This window comes from Pristiophorus japonicus, chromosome 7 (assembly GCF_044704955.1).
Source record: "Pristiophorus japonicus isolate sPriJap1 chromosome 7, sPriJap1.hap1, whole genome shotgun sequence".
Taxonomy (NCBI): Eukaryota; Metazoa; Chordata; class Chondrichthyes; family Pristiophoridae; genus Pristiophorus; species Pristiophorus japonicus.
The window spans coordinates 27,918,438-27,937,693 of record NC_091983.1 but is presented as its reverse complement, the minus strand read 5'-3'; the positions used below and the strand labels follow the sequence as shown (position 1 = coordinate 27,937,693).

General features: G+C 45.4%; 1 protein-coding gene across 5 annotated transcripts in view; it reads right to left on the bottom strand.

Moving 5' to 3' along the window:
• The window catches only part of dst (dystonin), a 647,938-nt gene that overhangs the window by 66,362 nt on the left and 562,320 nt on the right, over window positions 1-19,256 (bottom strand). For all 5 annotated transcript variants that reach the window (XM_070884881.1, XM_070884882.1, XM_070884878.1 and 2 more), the window contains 8 exons: window positions 17,335-17,538; window positions 14,730-14,961; window positions 13,856-14,082; window positions 6,549-6,671; window positions 4,762-4,863; window positions 2,919-3,020; window positions 2,573-2,746; window positions 2,111-2,266 (listed from right to left, as the gene is read on the bottom strand). In XM_070884881.1, the coding sequence (XP_070740982.1) occupies window positions 2,111-2,266; window positions 2,573-2,746; window positions 2,919-3,020; window positions 4,762-4,863; window positions 6,549-6,671; window positions 13,856-14,082; window positions 14,730-14,961; window positions 17,335-17,538 (1,320 nt within the window). The remainder of the gene's footprint in view (window positions 1-2,110; window positions 2,267-2,572; window positions 2,747-2,918; window positions 3,021-4,761; window positions 4,864-6,548; window positions 6,672-13,855; window positions 14,083-14,729; window positions 14,962-17,334; window positions 17,539-19,256) is intronic.

Sequence of the window (19,256 nt, the reverse complement as noted above, 5' to 3'; positions counted from 1 at the left end):
AGGTGACGTCGTCAGAGCAGGTGCGACTCAGACGGAGAAACTGAGAGAATGGAATGGAGTCCTTACAGGATGCAGGGTGGGAGGAAGTGTAGTCCAGATAGCTGTGGGAGTCAATGGGCTTATAGTGGATACTGGTTGAAAGCCTTTCACCAGAAATGGTGACAGGGAAGTCGAGGAAGGGAAGGGAAGGAAAGAGTGGGAGATGGACCCTGTGAAGGTAAGGGAAGGCTGGAAGTTGGATGCAAAGTGAATGAAATTTACAAGTTCAGGGCGAGAGCAGGAAACGGCACCGATACAGTCATCAATGTACCGGAAAAAGAGGTGAGGGAGGGGACCCGAGTAGACTGGAACAAAGAATGTTCCACATATCCCACAAAAAGGCAGGCACAACTAGGACCCATGTTGGTTCCCATAGCAACACCTTTAATTTGGAGAAAGTGAGTGGAGTTAAAGGAGAAGTTGTTCAATGTGAGAACAAGTTCGGCCAGGCGGAGGAGGGTGATGGTGGATGGGGACTGGTTGGGCCTCTGCTCGAGGAAGAAGCGGAGCGCCCTCAGGCCTTCCTGGTGGGAGATGGAAGTGTAGAGGAATTGGATGTCCATGGTGAAAAGGAGACGGTTGCTGCCAGGAAACTGTTAAAGTGACGGAGGGCATCGGAGGAGTCATGGATGTAGGTGGGAAGAGAGTGGACAAGGGGTGAAAAAATAGATAGGAAGAAAAAGTTCTGTGGGGCAAGAACAGGCTGAAATGATGGGTCGACCGGGGGCAGTCCTGTTTGTGGCTCTTGGGAAGGAGGTGAAGTGAAGTAGGCTGTGCAGGATTGGAGATCTATGAGGTTGTTGGCTGTGGAGGGAAGATCTCCAGAGGAGATGAGATCAGTGACGCTCTGGGAAATGATGGCTTGATGTTCAGTAGTGGGGTCATGGTCCGGGGGAGGTAGGAGGAGGTGTCAGAGAGTTGCCGATCAGCCTCTGCAAGGTAGAGATTGGTTCGCCAAACAACAACAGTGCCACCCTTGTCAGCAGCTTTAATGACAATGTTGGGGTTGGATCTGAGAGAGTGGAATGCTGCAAGTTCAGAGGGAGGTAGGTTGGAGTGAGTGAGGGGAGCAGAGAAATTGAGACAGCCGATGTCCCGTCGGCAGTTTGCAATGAAGAGGTCTAGAGAGGGTAAGAGGCCAGAGAGAGGGGTCCAGGTAGACCAAATCCTTGTTACTGTGTCTTGCAAGCAATACTCAATCTGCTTACTGAAACTCTGCACACTAAGTGGAGAATTTGTTGTAGAATATCTCCATTTTAAAAAAGTATGCCGACGGCAGATATTAGTGGATTGGTCATTTGCCCTGGTGTAGGAACATTCTCCCTTCCTACCAGAAGAGTGAGGCATTAGTCACACGCGTATTCTTAAATTAACTCCACAATATGAATTATGAAGACAAACTATTCCAAGCTGATAACTGGTGCCTTGTTAAAATGCATAATTTGCATCATCAATAAGAGATAAAAAAGAAAAACTGCACTTGTAGGTCAGTCAGCATCCAAACGTGAAGAGATGGGTCAACGTTTTGCATGGAATTCTTAGTCAGAACTTTCAGTTCCTGTGGTGTTGATGCAGCGTCTCAAACATTACACAGGAACCTCCTCTTTCAGGTACTGAGTGACCTGCTGTGCTTGCCCAGTGGTCTGTATTGTTGTGTGCCAGAGGTTGGAGCTCAGCAATGCCCCTTTCACCCGTTGCCTGGCCAGCCCTTAAGGTGATCCTGTCACACAATTCATTTGAAAAGTAGGGAACCAATACGATTTTAATCAATAAAATCCAAGCTGTTGATTCAAGATCTGGGACAGATTGCTTATTGAACCGGTCAGCGATCAGATGTTTGCTTTTAAAAGGCACATTGAAGGGGAGCAAATTGCAAGGCCTATGGGGGAAAGAGAGCAGGGGGTAGTGGGACTAAGAGCCGGCACAGACACGATGGGCCGAATGGCCTCCTTCTGTGTTGTCAGATTAGCTGATTATATAAATCGCATGTGAATTGCACGACTCCCCCAGAACTGAAAGGCTTCAACAGTAGAATTGAAAAGCGAGCAGTACAGAATGTGGCATTACGTACGTGATGTTTGGCAATTGCGATTTCAATAGCTTTAGGATCTCCGCCAACAGCTTTTTGTTCATTTAGCAGCTCCTCAGTGTGGGTCAACCACGTCATCAGCTCATCCAGGGCATGCTGGAACTGCCCCAGAGCCAGCAGAGCACCTTCCAGTTTATGCTGCAATTACAAGTGGATTAGGAATTTTACTCAACACTGGAATAAATGCCACTTAAACAATGCAATCCTTCTATAAAATCAAAACTAGCATGTTCAAGTCTTGTGACTGCGTGGAATTTAAGACCACATTTCACGGAATAATTCCATCCTCCATTTGCTAAATCACTCACACACCAGACGAAGAACTGGTGACCATTCTGGATGCACAATTTTAATAAGGTGGAGTTTGGCAAGAGATCAAATTTTAGGCAATGGCTTGAGGCTGGGTTAGCATTTACAGGCCCTTAGGCCTCACAGACTTATTACCTGTCTGTTGACAATTTTCCCGTCCAGATTTTCCCAGAAATGTTTCAATTCGTGAAGAGGCTCCTGTATGACATGCTTGTCATCATCTTCGCTGACCTTCTTCAGCAACATTTCTCCATGATGATTCAGTCGCTCCATTTCTATCTGCTGCTGATATGCCTCAGTCTTAAAGTGCTGTCGAAGGTCAGAAATACACAAACGTAACAGGATCAATGTCGGACAACACTCCTTTCAAATTGGTACAGATTTCATTAGTGGCTTTGCAAAACCATAACGGATAAATAACGTTCTTCAATTCTGCTCATCCGCAAAAAAACTTTGGGGAAAAAAAAGCAAAATTATGTACCTTGAGTTCAGCAATTTGTTGTTTCACCGTCTCCAGATCTGTACCAACCGGGGGCATTGTATTTAATTTACTCTCTGCAATATCCATCCAGTCAAACATAGCCTGAATTTTTAAAAAAAGGACACACAAAACTATTGATATATTTTGTAGCACAGCACATCCAATACGGCATCCTGGGACTCCTGAAAACCACACACAAATACAGTTGGGACTTCCAGCTTTGGTGTTTGGCATGGTTGCTTTAAGTTAATGACTGTGTGGTGGAGTAGTTTAAAGTGGGATTGCCTGCTCAGGTTACAGAGACAGACATTGAAATTAAATTGTTTTGCAAATGTTCAGTCTTTGACCCGCGCCTTAGCTCATCTGCTGCTGAAGCCCTCATCCATGCCTTTGTTACCTCGAGACTTGACTATTCCAACGCACTCCTGGCAGGCCTCCCACGTTCTACCCTACGTAAACTAGCGGTGATCCAAAACTTGGCTGCCTGTGTCCTAACTCGCACCAAGTCCCGCTCACCTATCACCCCTGTGCTCGCTAACTTACATTGGCTCTCGGTTAAGCAACATCTCGATTTCAAAATTCTCATACTTGTTTTCAAATCCCTCCATGGCCTCACCCCTCTCTCTCTCTGTAATCTCCTCCAGCCTCCCACAAATCCCCCCCCCCCCACCACCGGAGATGTCTGTGCTCCTCTAATTCCATCCCCTTGAGCATCCCTGATTATAATCGCTCAACCATTGGTGGCCGTGACTTCTGTTGCCTAGGCTCTAAGCTCTGGAACTCCCTGCCTAAACCTCTCTACCTCTCTTTCCTCCAAGACACGCCTTAAAGCCCACCTCTTTGTCCAAGCTTTTTTTCACCTGACTTAATTTCTCCTTACGCGGTTCGGTGTCAATTTTTTTAATCTCATAATACTCCTGTGAAGCGCCTTGGGACATTTCACTACATTAAAGGCGCTATAATAAACAAAATTTGTTGTTGTTGAAACTAGAAGTGGGCGGCGACACAAAACAGGCGGACTCGCTTGTGCTGCCCATTACACCACACGCCCGACCGTCAGTTCTATTGAAGGTACGGAACATTGGGCGGGGCATTTAACGGGAGACCGATACCACACCGCTGCTTTGTGTTCAGAGAGTTGCCAGATGGCGGCTCTTGTCCTTTCCACATCATGTTATAAGACTATGTTATGGTACGCTCACCGGAACACACCTCATTAAAAGCATGCTGAATGCCGGTCCAGGTATCGACAGGAAAAATAGCGCGAATCTTACAATGTCTCATCTATGTGAAAATATTTTAAATTCTATTGAAATCCCAAAGCCTGATTTCCTAACACATCACTTGATTACTGGGACCAGGATTATCGAAAGTTTCTTTATCCCTCGATACAATGACCCAAACACTCTGGTCCAATAATTTCTATTCCACTTATCCTCCCCTCATCAATTACTATTTCACAGCTTTTCCTGTTCCCTGTTTTAGTTAAAGTCGCGGGATGCGGGAGTCGAGAAATACCTATTGGTCGCACGCTGCATTTCAATACCCGACCTTCAGCTTTACCCCACAACTTCTAATATTGTTTGCAGATCAGGCATTCCAGAGGCATTTTGTGGAAGGGCTGGTTGGAAAATTGTGGACCTGTAGCCCCTAAATTTGCCGTCCATTAATTTAAATGAAAGCAAAATTAACAGTGTGTAATTTCCCAATCAGCGTCAAGAAGTCCGATTACCTTTAATATGCAGTTTACTTTATAATTAAATGGAAAACTATTCTTAATTCAAGTGATCTAGCAACAGACTTCAAGCTGTATAAAAGAATTTTAAAAATCAGAACAGGATACCTGCAGTGCATCCTGGAACTGAACTGCCTCCTGCATCGCATCATCCAGCCTGTCAATGCGATCTTTCCAGGCCTTGTTCAGATTGTCCCAGATACAATTCAGCTACAAATAGAATATTGGAAACAAACATATTTATGACAGACCAACAAACTAGAATGCTCCCGTAAAAACCAAAACAACACATTCAATAAACTTGCCGACAATAATTCTCCAACGATTCAGATTGTAAAATGCATACAATTAATCATCATCTGCATTGCTACTGAAAAACTAATGGATGCATTTTCCCCCATTTGCTAGCCCATTCCAATGTTATCCCCTTATCTCCTGACAATGCGGACTTGTGCTGGATACAGAATGCCACACACCCTCCTGGATCTCACCCAAGTGTCCATTCTTCACATGGGAGCCTGACCCGAGGGACATCACAGTGGAGGCTGAGCATGTCCTTGCCTGAAGTGGATGCAAGAGCCTTGCAGCAGTGGTCAATGGATACTAATCGGGAGTGGGAACCCTGGCTGTAATGCCTCTCCCTAGTTCAGAACGACTGAGGCCTACTGCACTGACCTCAACTGCTGAGGTGATCTAACTCAGGCCAGACTAAAGATTGAGCCCGGGAATTTACTGGTCTATATATGGCACAGTGGTGTAGTTATTCACTCAGTGATCAGCGGAGTAAATCAGCTTTGCGTCAGCCATGGCTCAGTTGGTCGCACTCTTGCCTCAGAGTCAGAAGACTTGAGCCCTGAATCTAGGCTGACACACCCCATGTGCAGTACTGTCGGAGGTGCCGTCTTTTGGATGAGACGTTAAACCAAGGTCCTCTCAGGCGGGCATAAAAGGTCCCATGGCACTACTTTGAAGAGCAGGGGAGTTCTCCCCGGTGTCCCTGGCCCATATTTATCCCTTGACCAACATTGCTAAAAAAACATTATCTGGTCATTATCACATTGTTGTTTGTGGGACCTTGCTGTGCGCAAATTGGCTGTTGCATTTCCCACATTACAATAGTGACTGCCCTTCAAAAGTACTTCATTGGCTGTAAAGCACTATGAGGGACATCCTGAGGTCACGAAAGACGCAATAAAACGCAAACAAAAACAAACGTGCCATTAGCAACAAGTGCACAGCACTCCCATCACCACCTGGCAAAACAAGGAGGAAGCCAGCACCTGGAACTGTTTCCAGAACCTATTCTGACACAGCCTCCGAGAGCTGCCAGATGCAAAACGCAGGGTGCCATCCTAATGCCCCCTCTCATAGGCCCATCATGACCAACAGCATGGTGCCAACCAGAAAGAAGAGGCAGCCAATCGTAAGTTGTGGATCCCTCCTCGAGTGCTGCCCTCAGTCATCATCACAAACCCAAAAAGTGCCTGTTTAAAATGTTTGTTTCTGCACATGAATGAACTAGGGCCTGTCCCTGGAAACCAATCTCAACATTCAAATAACGATGTTGACAACCAGCGTTCCCCCGAAGGTGCGGGGTCACGTGGCCACACGTCGATTGGGAGGTCCCGCACAGGCCATTCACCAATTCTTGCCACTGGGATAGATACTGTGCATGTGTGGCCGCACAAAGGGACCATGCACAAAAAAAGAAAATTACAGGAAACATTAATGAAAACTAGCCTTCACCCATCACATAGCACTATAAAGTGCGTACGGTTCAACATTCATCATGAGGCCAAGCATCCTAACAGATACATTTTTGAAAGGAGGGTTTCCATGGGCAATGCCTCTTTCGCCTGTGCGTATAACTATCCGAGTCACAGACGCCTGCACACCTCGTCTATGTTCTTCTTCACTACGGGCTTATCAGGCTCGCCACAGGCTGAGGTCAACTCGGCTCCAAGGTTCTGAACAATCTCCAGCTCCTCCTGAAGCCCGTCTATTTCTTCTTTGATCGCCTAGAAAGAAAAAAGTCAAACAAAAATTACAGATGCATACAATGATTAAACAGGGCAAGATTTTACAACACGAGAAAAATCTCACCGAGCGCGCAGTGGTCCATCCAATGATTAAAATTACTCTTCCCAAGATACTTTACATTTCTCAAATACTTTTCTCTTGCACTCTTCAGCTAAACATTTTCTCCAATCCCCTCATGAAGGCTGGATGTATGGTTCCACAGGTACCAGTCACCCCCTTGCTCAATCGCCAGTATTCACGCCTCAGCTTGGGCAATGCACGCCAATGGATTAATTGACCGCAGGGTGCATCATAGCTCAACTTGACTCTGTCCTCTCTGCCATCCACAGAGAGGCACTGTTAGCAGGGCTGGTTGGGCGGTGATATAGGAGCAGGAAACCTGGCCAGTTTCCCCCTCCCTAACTTGGAACATTGAGCCCAACCAATGCGCCTCGCCCATCACCCCAGCTCAGATCTATTGGCACAGCACAGACCAAACAGTAAGAATTCATCTCTGCTGTGCATTTCCAGTTCATTCTTTTAATTAAGGAAACATAACAAGATGCGCAAACTAATGGATTTATTCATTGAAGCTTCCCTTCAGTGTTCCAAACCTTTGGTCCTACACCTGTACAAGTAAACAACTGTTCACACAATTCAACAATGATGATAAATGACGTTGCAAAAATGTACTTGTATTGCTTTGCAAACTGAAGACGCAGCATGATGCAAGAGGATAGCGTTGAGAGTCTTCAAGTAATCGCGTTTCAGTATTTTATTGCAATGCAGCTCTTTACATCTAAAACTAGGAAACACCTCGCACTGATACAGCCCAATAGATGCTCCTGACACGCTAACCTGGAAAACTAGCAACAACTGGCCAACAACTTCAGAACAGACAACTCCAAATGAAGGCCCTGAATCAGGACCTATGATAGGCAAGGAGGAATTGCCTGCTTCAGCGCTGCAGAGCCATGCTGGCAGCACACATGGATATACGCTCCCAACACATGCCAGGAGCAGAGGTGAGAAATTTCCCCTGTGGTTACACTGAAAGGGCAGTGGGTCTGTCATAAGCTGCTGGTGCACACAACATCCCGTCATTTGCACAATAAACGATCGTGGCAAAGATGGCAGGGATTTCCCCTCATGTTCAGCAGAGAACTTGTGGACTGTGGTCTAATGGAGTTGAAACCAGGTAGATGCGGGCCACAGCCCAAACTCTGACCCTCCCAAGACACAGCTCCACCAAGTTTCCCCTCCCCCCTCCTCACATGGTTTCCCCTCCCCCCCCTCCTCACATGGCTTCCCCTCCCCCCCTCCTCACATGGCTTCCCCTCCCCCCCTCCTCACATGGCTTCCCCCTCCCCCCTCCTCACATGGCTTCCCCCTCCCCCCTCCTCATATGGCTTCCCCTCCCCCCTCCTCACATGGCTTCCCCTCCCCCTCCTCACATGGCTTCCCCTCCCCCCTCCTCACATGGCTTCCCCCCTCCTCACATGGCTTCCCCTCCCCCTCCTCACATGGCTTCCCCTCCCCCCTCCTCACATGGCTTCCCCTCCCCCTCCTCACATGGCTTCCCCTCCCCCTCCTCACATGGCTTCCCCTCCCCCTCCTCACATGGCTTCCCTTCCCCCCTCCTCACATGGCTTCCCCTCCCCCTCCTCACATGGCTTCCCCTCCCCCTCCTCACATGGCTTCCCTTCCCCCCTCCTCACATGGCTTCCCCTCCCCCTCCTCACATGGCTTCCCCTCGCCCTCCTCACATGGCTTCCCTTCCCCCCTCCTCACATGGCTTCCCTTCCCCCCTCCTCACATGGCTTCCCCTCCCCCTCCTCACGTGGCTTCCACTCCCCCTCCTCACATGGCTTCCCCTCCCCCCTCCTCACATGGCTTCCCCCCTCCTCACATGGCTTCCCCTCCCCCTCCTCACATGGCTTCCCTTCCCCCCCTCCTCACATGGCTTCCCCTCCCCCCTCCTCACATGGCTTCCCCCTCCCCCCTCCTCACATGGCTTCCGCTCCCCCCTCCTCACATGGCTTCCCCTCCCCCCTCCTCACCAAGTTTCCCTCCCCCCTCAGTTTCCTCTCCTCACTAAGTTTCCCCTCCCTCCTCCAGTGGTGGAATTTCTAGACTACTGTACCTGGGATACAGACCATTGCCCAGAAGAAGCTGCTCGAATAACATAAGGAGCAGGAGTAGGCCAGTCAGTCCCTTGAGCCTGCTCTGCCATTCGATCAGATCAAGGCCGATCTGATAACAACAAACCCTTCTCAAGGGGAATAGTCTCAGGACAGGGATGCCCACATTTCTTCGAATTGTGTCTATTAAACACACTGGAAACTGTGTGAGGATGAAATAGTTATCCAGGAAAATGTTCCCATGAACTGTGCTTTTGTTAACCAGGGACAAGCACCCTGCATTTGGATTCAGATTCAGACACAATTCAAACAAAAGAAATTCAAGAATTTGTTACGAAGTTTGGACCGTTCCCTGTAATTTATACCTCCTTACAGTGCTGTCTCTGTAATATGAATGAGACAGCATACGTGATTCCAGAACAACACATCAGGAGATGGTCGCATTACCTGCCTCTGGGGAAAAATGGTGGCTGGACAAAGATAAATGGGAACCTCCAGTACCCATTATGTGCTGGCTGCAGCCAACCCAACTCCCAGTTCACTCTTCACATCAGCAATGCTGTTTTGACATTACTGACCTGTACAAACTTCCCTCTTCCTCCACCCAAACAGCTACTAATGGTCAAGTTGGGCATTAACAGAACCTCCTCTATCATCATAAACACAACTGATTAAACCTATTCTTAACGGGATAAATGACAGCATCAACTCCTTAGGTTACCTCAGTGCCGTGAGACAACTTTTACCCAGAGTCTGGATGACACAATCATGGATACAAATGAAAAACTCAAAGACTGCTTGTTAAGTTGTTACTGAATTGGTATCCAGAATACAGAAAATAAACATCACAACTTCTTGAATTAAAAGTACTCATCTCAAAATTAAACTTAGGATAGAAAAACTCTTTGTCATTAATAAAAGAAACTGCAAATGTTGAAGACTGAATTAAAAACAAAAAAGATTGGCAGGACAGAAACCAATGTCCTAGGGGGAGTGTTTGCTAGTGCTGTTGGGGAGGAGATAAACTAATATGGCAGGGGGATGGGAACCAATGCAGGGAGACAGAGGGAAACAAAAGCAAAAGACTGAAAGGAGATGAGTAAAAGTGGAGGGCAGAGAAACCCAAGGCAAAAAACAAAAAGGGCCACTGAATATAAAGGGGCTGCAGAAGGGGTCAAAACTAAAAATCATGGTTTAAAAACTAGGATTAAAACACTCTACCTAAACGCACACAGCATTCGAAATAAAGTAAATTAGTTGATGGCACAAATCATTAAAATGGGTATGATTTGGTGGCCATTACAGAAACATGGTTGCAGGGTGGCCAAGACTGGGAATTAAACATACAGGGGTATCTGACGATTCGGAAAGATAAGACAAGAAGGGAAAGGAGGTGGGGTAGCTCTGTTAATAAAGGATGATATCAGGGCAGTTGTGAGAGACGATATTGGCTCTAATGAACAAAATGTTGAATCATTGTGGGTGGAGATTAGAGATAGTAAGGGGAAAAAGTCACTGGTGGGCGTAGTTTATAGGCCCCCAAATAATAACTTCATGGTGGGGCGGGCAATAATCAAGGGAATGATGGAGGCATGTGAAAAATGAACGGCAGTAGTCATGGGGGATTTTAACTTACATATCGATTGGTCAACTCAAATCGCATGGGGTAGCCTGGAGGAGGAATTCATAGAATGCAATCGGGATTGCTTCTTAGAACAGTATGTTACAGAACCTACAAGGGAGCAAGCTATCTTAGATCTGGTCCTGTTTAATGAGACAGGAATAATAAACGATCTCCTCGTAAAAGATCCTCTCGGAATGAGTGATCACAGTATGGTTGAATTTGTAATACAGATTGAGGGTGAGGAAGTTGTGTCAGAAACGAGTGTACTATGCTTAAACAAAGTGGACTACAGTGGGATGAGGGCAGAGTTGGCTAAAGTAGACTGGAAATACCGACTAAACGGTGGCACAATTGAGGAACAGTGGAGGACTTTTAAGGAGCTCTTTCATAGTGCGCAACAAAAATATATTCCAATGAAAAAGAAGGGTGGTAAGAGAAGGGATAACCAGCCGTGGATAACCAAGGAAATAAAGGAGAGTATCAAATTAAAAACCATTACGTATAAGGTGGCCAAGGTTAGTGGGAAACTAGAAGATTGGGAAAATTTTAAACAACAGCAAAGAATGACTAAAAAAGCAATAAAGAAAGGAACGATAGATTACGAAGGTAAACTTGCGCAAAACATAAAAACAGATAGTAAAAGCTTTTACAGATATATAAAACGGAAAAGAGTGACTAAAGTAAATGTTGGTCCCTTAGAAGATGAGAAGGGGGATTTAATAATGGGAAATGTGGAAATGGCTGAGACCTTAAACAATTATTTTGCTTCGGTCTTCACAGTGGAAGACACAAAAACCATGCCAAAAATTGCTGGTCATTGGAATGTGGGAAGGGAGGAGCTTGAGACAATCACTATCACTAGCGGGGTAGTGCTGGACAGGCTAATGGGACTCAAGGTAGACAAGTCCCCTGGTCCTGATGAAATGCATCCCAGGGTATTAAAAGAGATGGCGGAAGTTATAGCAGATACATTCGTTATAATCTACCAAAATTCTCTGGACTCTGGGGAGGTACCAGCGGATTGGAAAGCAGCTAATGTAACGCCTGTTTAAAAAAGGGGGCAAACAAAAGGCAGGTAATTATAGGCCGGTTAGTTTAACATCTGTAGTGGGGAAAATGCTTGAAACTATCATTAAGGAAGAAATAGCGGGACATCTGGATAGGAATAGTGCAATCAAGCAGACGCATCATGGATTCATGAAGGGGAAATCATGTTTAACTAATTTACTGGAATTCTTTGAGGATATAACGAGCATGGTGGATAGAGGTGTACCGATGGATGTGGTGTATTTAGATTTCCAAAAGGCATTCGATAAGGTGCCACACAAAAGGTTACTGCAGAAGATAGAGGTACGCGGAGTCAGAGGAAATGTATTAGCATGGATAGAGAATTGGCTGGCGAACAGAAAGCAGAGAGTCGGGATAAATGGGTCCTTTTTGGGTTGGAAATCGGTGGTTAGTGCTGTGCCACAGGGATCAGTGCTGGGACCACAACTGTTTACAATATACATAGATGACCTGGAAGAGGGGACAGAGTGTAGTGTAACAAAATTTGCAGATGACACAAAGATTAGTGGGAAAGCGGGTTGTGTAGAGGACAGAGAGAGGCTGCAAAGAGATTTGGATAGGTTAAGCGAATGGGCTAAGGTTTGGCAGATGGAATACAATGTCGGAAAGTGTGAGGTCATCCACCTTGGGAAAAAAAAACAGTAAAAGGGAATATTATTTGAATGGGGAGAAATTACAACATGCTGAGGTGCAGAGGGACCTGGGGGTCCTTGTGCATGAAACTCAAAAAGTTAGTTTGCAGGTGCAGCAGGTAATCAGGAAGGTGAATGGAATGTTGGCCTTCATTGCGAGAGGGATGGAGTACAAAAGCAGGGAGGTCCTGCTGCAACTGTATTGGGTATTTGAAAGGCCGCACCTGGAGTACTGCGTGCAGTTTTGGTCACCTTACTTAAGGAAGGATATACTGGCTTTGGAGGGGGTACAGAGACGATTCACTTGGCTGATTCCGGAGATGAGGGGGTTACCTTATGATGATAGATTGAGTAGACTGGGTCTTTACTCGTTGGAGTTCAGAAGGATGAGGGGTGATCTTATTGAAACATTTAAAATAATGAAAGGGATAGACAGGATAGAGGCAGAGAGGTTGTTTCCACTGGTCGGGGAGACTAGAACTAGGGGGCACAGCCTCAAAATATGGGGGAGCCAATTTAAAACCGAGTTGAGAAGGAATTTCTTCTCCCAGAGGGGTGTGAATCTGTGGAATTCTCTGCCCAAGGAAGCAGTTGAGGCTAGCTCATTGAATGTATTCAAGTCACAGATAGATAGATTTTTAACCAATAAGGGAATTAAGGGTTACAAGGAGCGGGCGGGTAAGTGGAGCTGAGTCCACGGCCAGATCAGCCATGATCTTATTGAATGGCGGAGCAGGCTCGAGGGGCTAGATGGCCTACTCCTGTTCCTAATTCTTATGTTCTTATGTTCTTATGAATACAAAAGTACGTAAGCCAGACTTTGAAGAGAAACATACGGCATTTAGTATGTTTACCCATCACCATCCTTCTTCATTAATGTTCCTTTACTGAGTCTTCTCAGCTATCGAACGGTGTATCCCCACACGGCTGAACATTCAATTTAAAATGTTCAAACTCATGCGAGTCAGATCACCATCAGTTCATAGTTCTATGATGTGAAGCATTCGGATTGTTGTGTAGACTTTGGTGTTGGAGGTAAACCCAGACAGACTAAGTGTCACAGCAGGTGAAAGTCATCAACCTCACTCCCAATGAAGACCCTTGACGACTCATTCGGGTCTGCACATAACCTTCCCTCCTTTGGACCTGTCACCCCCATGTTTGGGGACATGGAGAGCGACAGTTCAAGAACAGAAATGCATCATTCTTCCACATTCACCATTTAGAAGAAACGTAGAAATTTACAGTGCAGAAGGAGGCCATTTCGGCCCATCGTGTCTGCGCCGGCCGATAAATAGCCACACGGCCCTCAGTCAACAGCCCTGAAGGTTACATATAAACCTATGAACAATGGCAGAAAGGCAAAAAGCACCCGGCCCAACTAGTCTATCCAACACATCTGCAACACCCCTTACACCGAAACATTCTACACTCTATCCCAACCAGAGCCATGTGATTTCCTGGGAGGCGCAAAAACCCAGGCCAATTGGGGGAAACAAATCTGGGAAAATTCCTCTCCGACCCTTTCTGTACTGTCAATAATACCAAGCTACATATTATAAAAAATTGGGAGCATGAATTCCTCTGTTTAGACATTTACAGAACGTGGTTACATATTCATAATATATATATATATATAAGACACCAGAGATATCTTCCCAATGGGGTGTACAAGAACCTACAATAACAAAGGCCAACAATACAACAGGTTTCCTGACCTCCAGAGGCTCTTGCTGCTCTTTAACAACAGATGGATCAATTCCGGGTTCCTCCAGCTCTCGGATCAAGTCCTGAGTGTCCTTAATAGTGACAATAAGGGCAGAGTGGTCACACCAGAATTTTTCTGCTAGGTCCATCACGTCAAGCAGCTTGGCCTCCCGTTCCTCCGCCCGCGCTTTGATGTCCGCCCAGTAGAAAACCATTTTGTCCAACTGGTCTTGAACAGCTGAAAGACGCAATAATCTCATCAGAAACTGTCCATCAGTCCTGTCGTGTTCATTTATAGGTGAGGTACAGTGGTGCAATGGTTATGTGACTGGACTAGTAATCCAGAGAACACATTTGGGAATTTCAATTCGGTTTAAAAAGAAAATCTGGAAATAAAAAGCTGTGTCCAGCAAACGTGACCGTGAAGCTGTTGGATCGTCTTAAAAACCAAACCGGTTCACTAATGTCCTTTAAGGAAGAAAGCCTGCAGTCCTAACCCGGTCGGGCCCAATATCTGACTCCAGTCCCCCAGCATGGTTGGCTGTTAAGAGGCTGTCTGAAGAGGCTTTGCAAACCCCTCAGTTGTATCAAATCTCATGGGATGGACAATAAATGTCGGCCTTGCCAGCGACACCCACAGCCGGAGAATGAATTTGAAAAACACTTGACTGGAAAGGCAGATTTTTAGCATATGAAGATTTTCATTTGCACTTCGATTTGAGACTTACATTTTAAAATAAGTTTGGCAACAAATTGAAAGTACCTCACCAGTTTGTCACTGTACCTCACCAATCAGTGCTCAATGCATCATTTTGATGACTCACAGGTAGATAAACATCAAAAGGATAAAAAGGGCCATTTCTACCACGGTTACATCAGAATTACCTTTTGCACAGAAGTCTTTGTCGGTTCCTTCAGAACGCCCAATCAGCTCATCGCCGCGCTGCCTAAGGGTTTCAAACGCTGGCTGCAACTTATCGAGTTCCATGGTCACATTTTTGTTTTCACTGATCTGCTCTCGGATTTTCTCCACCTCGGCCGAGATGGAAGGTGGCTGCCTGAATCGGGCAGCAATGCCTTCCAGCGCCTCAAGCATGGGGCTGATCTTGTCGTGAAACTGTAAAACGGGCGGAATAGCAGATCGATTAGTCACGGCCAATCACAGACGAGCAGGATTACTGCTCTTCAACAGGTGTCAGAGGCGGAAATCAGGTACCTCGGTTTTCAGTTACTCATCGACAGCAACAGCAGCATGCATTAATATAGTGCAGTCAACCTAGTGAAACGACCCAAGGTACCAAACAGGAACATGATCATACAAAACTTGACAGAGCAAATAGAAACATAGAAAATAGGTGCAGGAGTCGGCCATTCAGCCCTTCGAGTCTGCACCACCATTCAATAAGATCATGGCTGATCACCTCTCAGTACCCCTCTCCTGCTTTCTCTTCATATCCCTTGATCCCTTCAGCCGTAAGGGCCATATCTAACTCCCTCTTGAATATATCCAACGAACTGGCATCAACAACTCTCTGTGGTAGAGAATTCCACAGGTTAACAACTCTCTGAGTGAAGAAGTTTCTCCTCATCTCAGTCCTGAATGGCCTACCCCTTATCTTTAGACTGTGTCCCCTGGTTCTGGACTTCCCCAACATCGGGAACATTCTTCCTGCATCCAACCTGTCCAGTCCTGTCAGAATCTTATATGTTTCTATGAGATCCCCTCTCATCCTTCTAAACTCCAGTGAATACAGGTCCAGTCGATCCAGTCTCTCCTCATATGTCAGTCCTGCCATCACCTGTCCTAATAAGGAGATATTAGGACAGGTGACCAAAGGCTTGGTCAAAGAGGTAGGTTTTAAGGACCGTCTTAAAAGGAGGAACGGGAGGCGGAGAGGTTTAGGGAGGGAAATCCAGAGCTTAGGGCCACCAATGGTGGAGTGATAGAATTCGGAGATGCGCAAGAAGCACGTTTACAAGGAAGTCTGCAGATCATAAAGATTACAGCACAGGAGGAGACCACTCTGCCCACATGCTAGCTCTTGAAGTGGAGTTATTGAACTCTCCCATTTTCCTGCATATTCTCCCTTCGTTAATTTCTTTCAAAAGATGTTATAGTCTCTGCTTCAAAGACACTTGCGGTAAAACTGTTCGAATAATCATTGAAGTGAAATGTTTCTTCCAGCTTCCTCCATCATTCTTCTCATGTTAATCCTGAGTCTATGGCTCCTTGTTACTGATTCACTGCCATTTCACTCACACAATTGTGAAAATTTGTTCGATTTCCCCCCCACCAAATACATTCCAATCGAAGAGGCCCAACTGTTTTAGCATTTCTTCAAGAGCTTTCACCTCTCATGTCAGTCATCAGTCTCCTGAATTCCGTGATTCCAACATCCATCCTTAAATGAAGTGCCCAGAATGTACATAATACTCCATGGCCCAGAAACTCAGGTCGTTTGCATCTCCCGTTAGCGCCCCCAGGTCGCAAACGGCTTTTTGCCCTGGCGCGGTGCTGCTAACAACTCCCGCTAAATTCTGCGGGTGTTTCGTGACAGTGGCGATAACCCGTAGCGCCCCGCCCTGCTGGCAATGACGACATCATCACTGTGTGCAGCAACCCCCCCCAGTTTTTGCCCCAGAACAAAAACTGGGTATCGCCCCCTGAAGCTGCATCGGTCGATGCCAGCGACAGCTTCAGGGGTTGTGAACTGGGCTGCAGGCCACTCGTGGGGCGCTACTTAAAGGGGAGGTGCGGCCATGTTTTTTTAAAAAAGCTGCCGTTTTTCTTCAATCACCGCAATCATGGGGTCTGTGCCGCTATCGTTCAGCCCAACACTCTGCTCAAGTGCCCGGCTGTTGGCACGGCAACCCCGCTCCACCATTGGAGAAATGGGGGGGGGGGGGGGGGGAGGAATGAGAAAGCAGTTATTAAAACTTTCGGCCTACTTCGACAGATGAGTCTACCATACCTACAGCTAATTACCAGTGTTAACCAACAATTTCGGTACAATTATAACTAACTTTTAACAATTTATTTTTAAAATAGACAACAAGCAAAAGTATTAATACCAATAAAGGGGAGGGGGATAAACTCACAAATCTGTAGGCTCACCTCCATGACCTGGATGATGCAATTTATGGCACAATACAATTTTGGGGAAAATTTTTAATGATCACACAGGAGCAAAAAGGGAACAGTTGAGATGAAAGATAAAGAAAAAAAAAATTATTTCAGAAATTTGTATTTTAAAGAAATGGGGAAGAAAAAAATAAAAAGTGACGACAATGTTAACAACTCAAAACACACTAACAGAAGAGCAGCAGATAACCGTTGCTGCAGGTTTCATGATATGTGCTATAAGAAACTCCTAATTATACCATTGTGTTTTTGTAGATTCATCTTAAGTGCTACCTGGTTAGACTGTACAGATTACAGAAAACTGTCATGTGGAAACAGGGTCATAATTAATTGTTAGATAGTTTATACCTGAGTGGACTGAGAAATGGCCTCATCCAGTGAGGTGGCTCTTTGTTTGACATCTTCTTTGATCTTGCTGTAAAGTGCATCGGCTGCTGTGTACTTCTCTTGAATGGCCAGGCCTTCCCGAGGACTTAACTCCAGTAACTGAGGCCCGGTTTTATTCATCTTATCTATGTGGGGCTTGTGTTCAGCTATCAGCTCCCGCAATTGCTGCAATAGAATAGAGCATTAGTCAATAATTCAAACTAGCACGTTCCCATTAAAGCTGCCTACTCCGATAAGCAGCATGTGTCACCACCTCAAGTATCCAGCAAGAACCTTACAGTACCTTTCCAGGTAATGGTGTGAGAACAGGTCGGTCTTTAATACTAATGGAGGCAGGGAAACGTTTCACACAAGGCAAGAGATTGGTTTTCTCGGTAAGGTGCACACTCTTTGTGCCGAATTCCTGCGCTATATATTTGCAGTTCAATTATTCTCTTTATATTTATATTGTTTACATAGAGTTAATGTACAGCATAGATACAGACCATTTGGCCCAACTGATCTATGCCGGTGTTTATGCTCTATACGAGCTTTCTTCCACCCGACTTCATCTAACTCTATCAGCATAACCTTCTATTCCTTTCTCCCTCGTGTCTTTATCTAACTGCCCCTTATAGGCATCTACGCTATTCATTTCAGCTACCCAGGGAGTGGTGAGTATGTGGAACTTGCTATCACATGGAACAAATACATTTCTCCTGAATTCCCAACTGAATTTACGAGTGACTATCTTATATTAATGACCCCTACTTTTGGTCTCAACTACAAGTGGAAACATTTCCCTACATCGACCCTATCAAACCGCTTCGTAATCTTAAAAGACCTCTACTAAGTCACCTCTCAGCCTGCTCTTATCTAGAAAAAAGGCACCTCACAGCCAGTTTGATCTTTCCTGATGGGTATAACCTTTCAGTTCTGGTATCATTCATTTAAATCTTTCTTGCTCCGTCTAAATTTACTGAAGTAAATGTGCAACTCAGTCGGGTGGCTTTTAGTTGTTCAGCCAGATACCGATCTTCTGTTTAAGTAACATGAGGATCACTTAATAATGTGTGAATATACTTCCATCACATCCGCAAAAATCAGTAGGTCAGAAGCAATGCTCGCTTCACACGGAGCTCGCTGTAAATCCAAGTCCCGATAAACATACTTTCCGACATGATTGCTTAAGTATTGTTTATCGGGCCAAAAATTAACACTCGACTGCTGTGAAATGAAAAAAAGATTTTAAAAAATGTACGGAGTGAACAAAGCACCCGAAATAATTTTTTGTTCAACTCTCAAGGTCTGCACTAATGCCATATTACTGACCAAAAGATAAATGATCTTAAGCTCACAAATTTAGTTAGTCATATCTACATGTCAGTTTCAATTGTGCTATTACTGAATTTTTTTTTAATTACAAATAAACTGATAATCAGATTCTATAAAGGAAAGAAATTGCAGGGCTATGGGGGAAAGAGCAGGGGGAGTGGGACTAATTGGATAGCTCTTCCATAGAGCCAGCACAGGCACGATGGGCCGAATGGCCTCCTGCTGTGGTTTATGAGCTCTTAGCAAGTGACGTGAAAAACTTGTCTGACTGTCCACTTCAACTTAATTTTAAATAAAAAAAGGCATGCATCTAATCTGGGAGCTGACCCACAATTTGGAAAATAAAGGTGAGGATACGGGAACAGGATTAGACCATATGTCCCAGAGTGAGCACGAACATTTTGTTCGCCACAGCAGCCATCAATTCCAATTTCCCCCAAAAACATGAGACAGATTTCTTATAAATGTGTAAAAATTGGAGGACAAAAGACTTCGAGAAGTGCAGGATATATGATTCCGAAAAGCTGAAGAGTAAAAGCACATTTAGAAAAAGGAACTTGGCAGTGGCC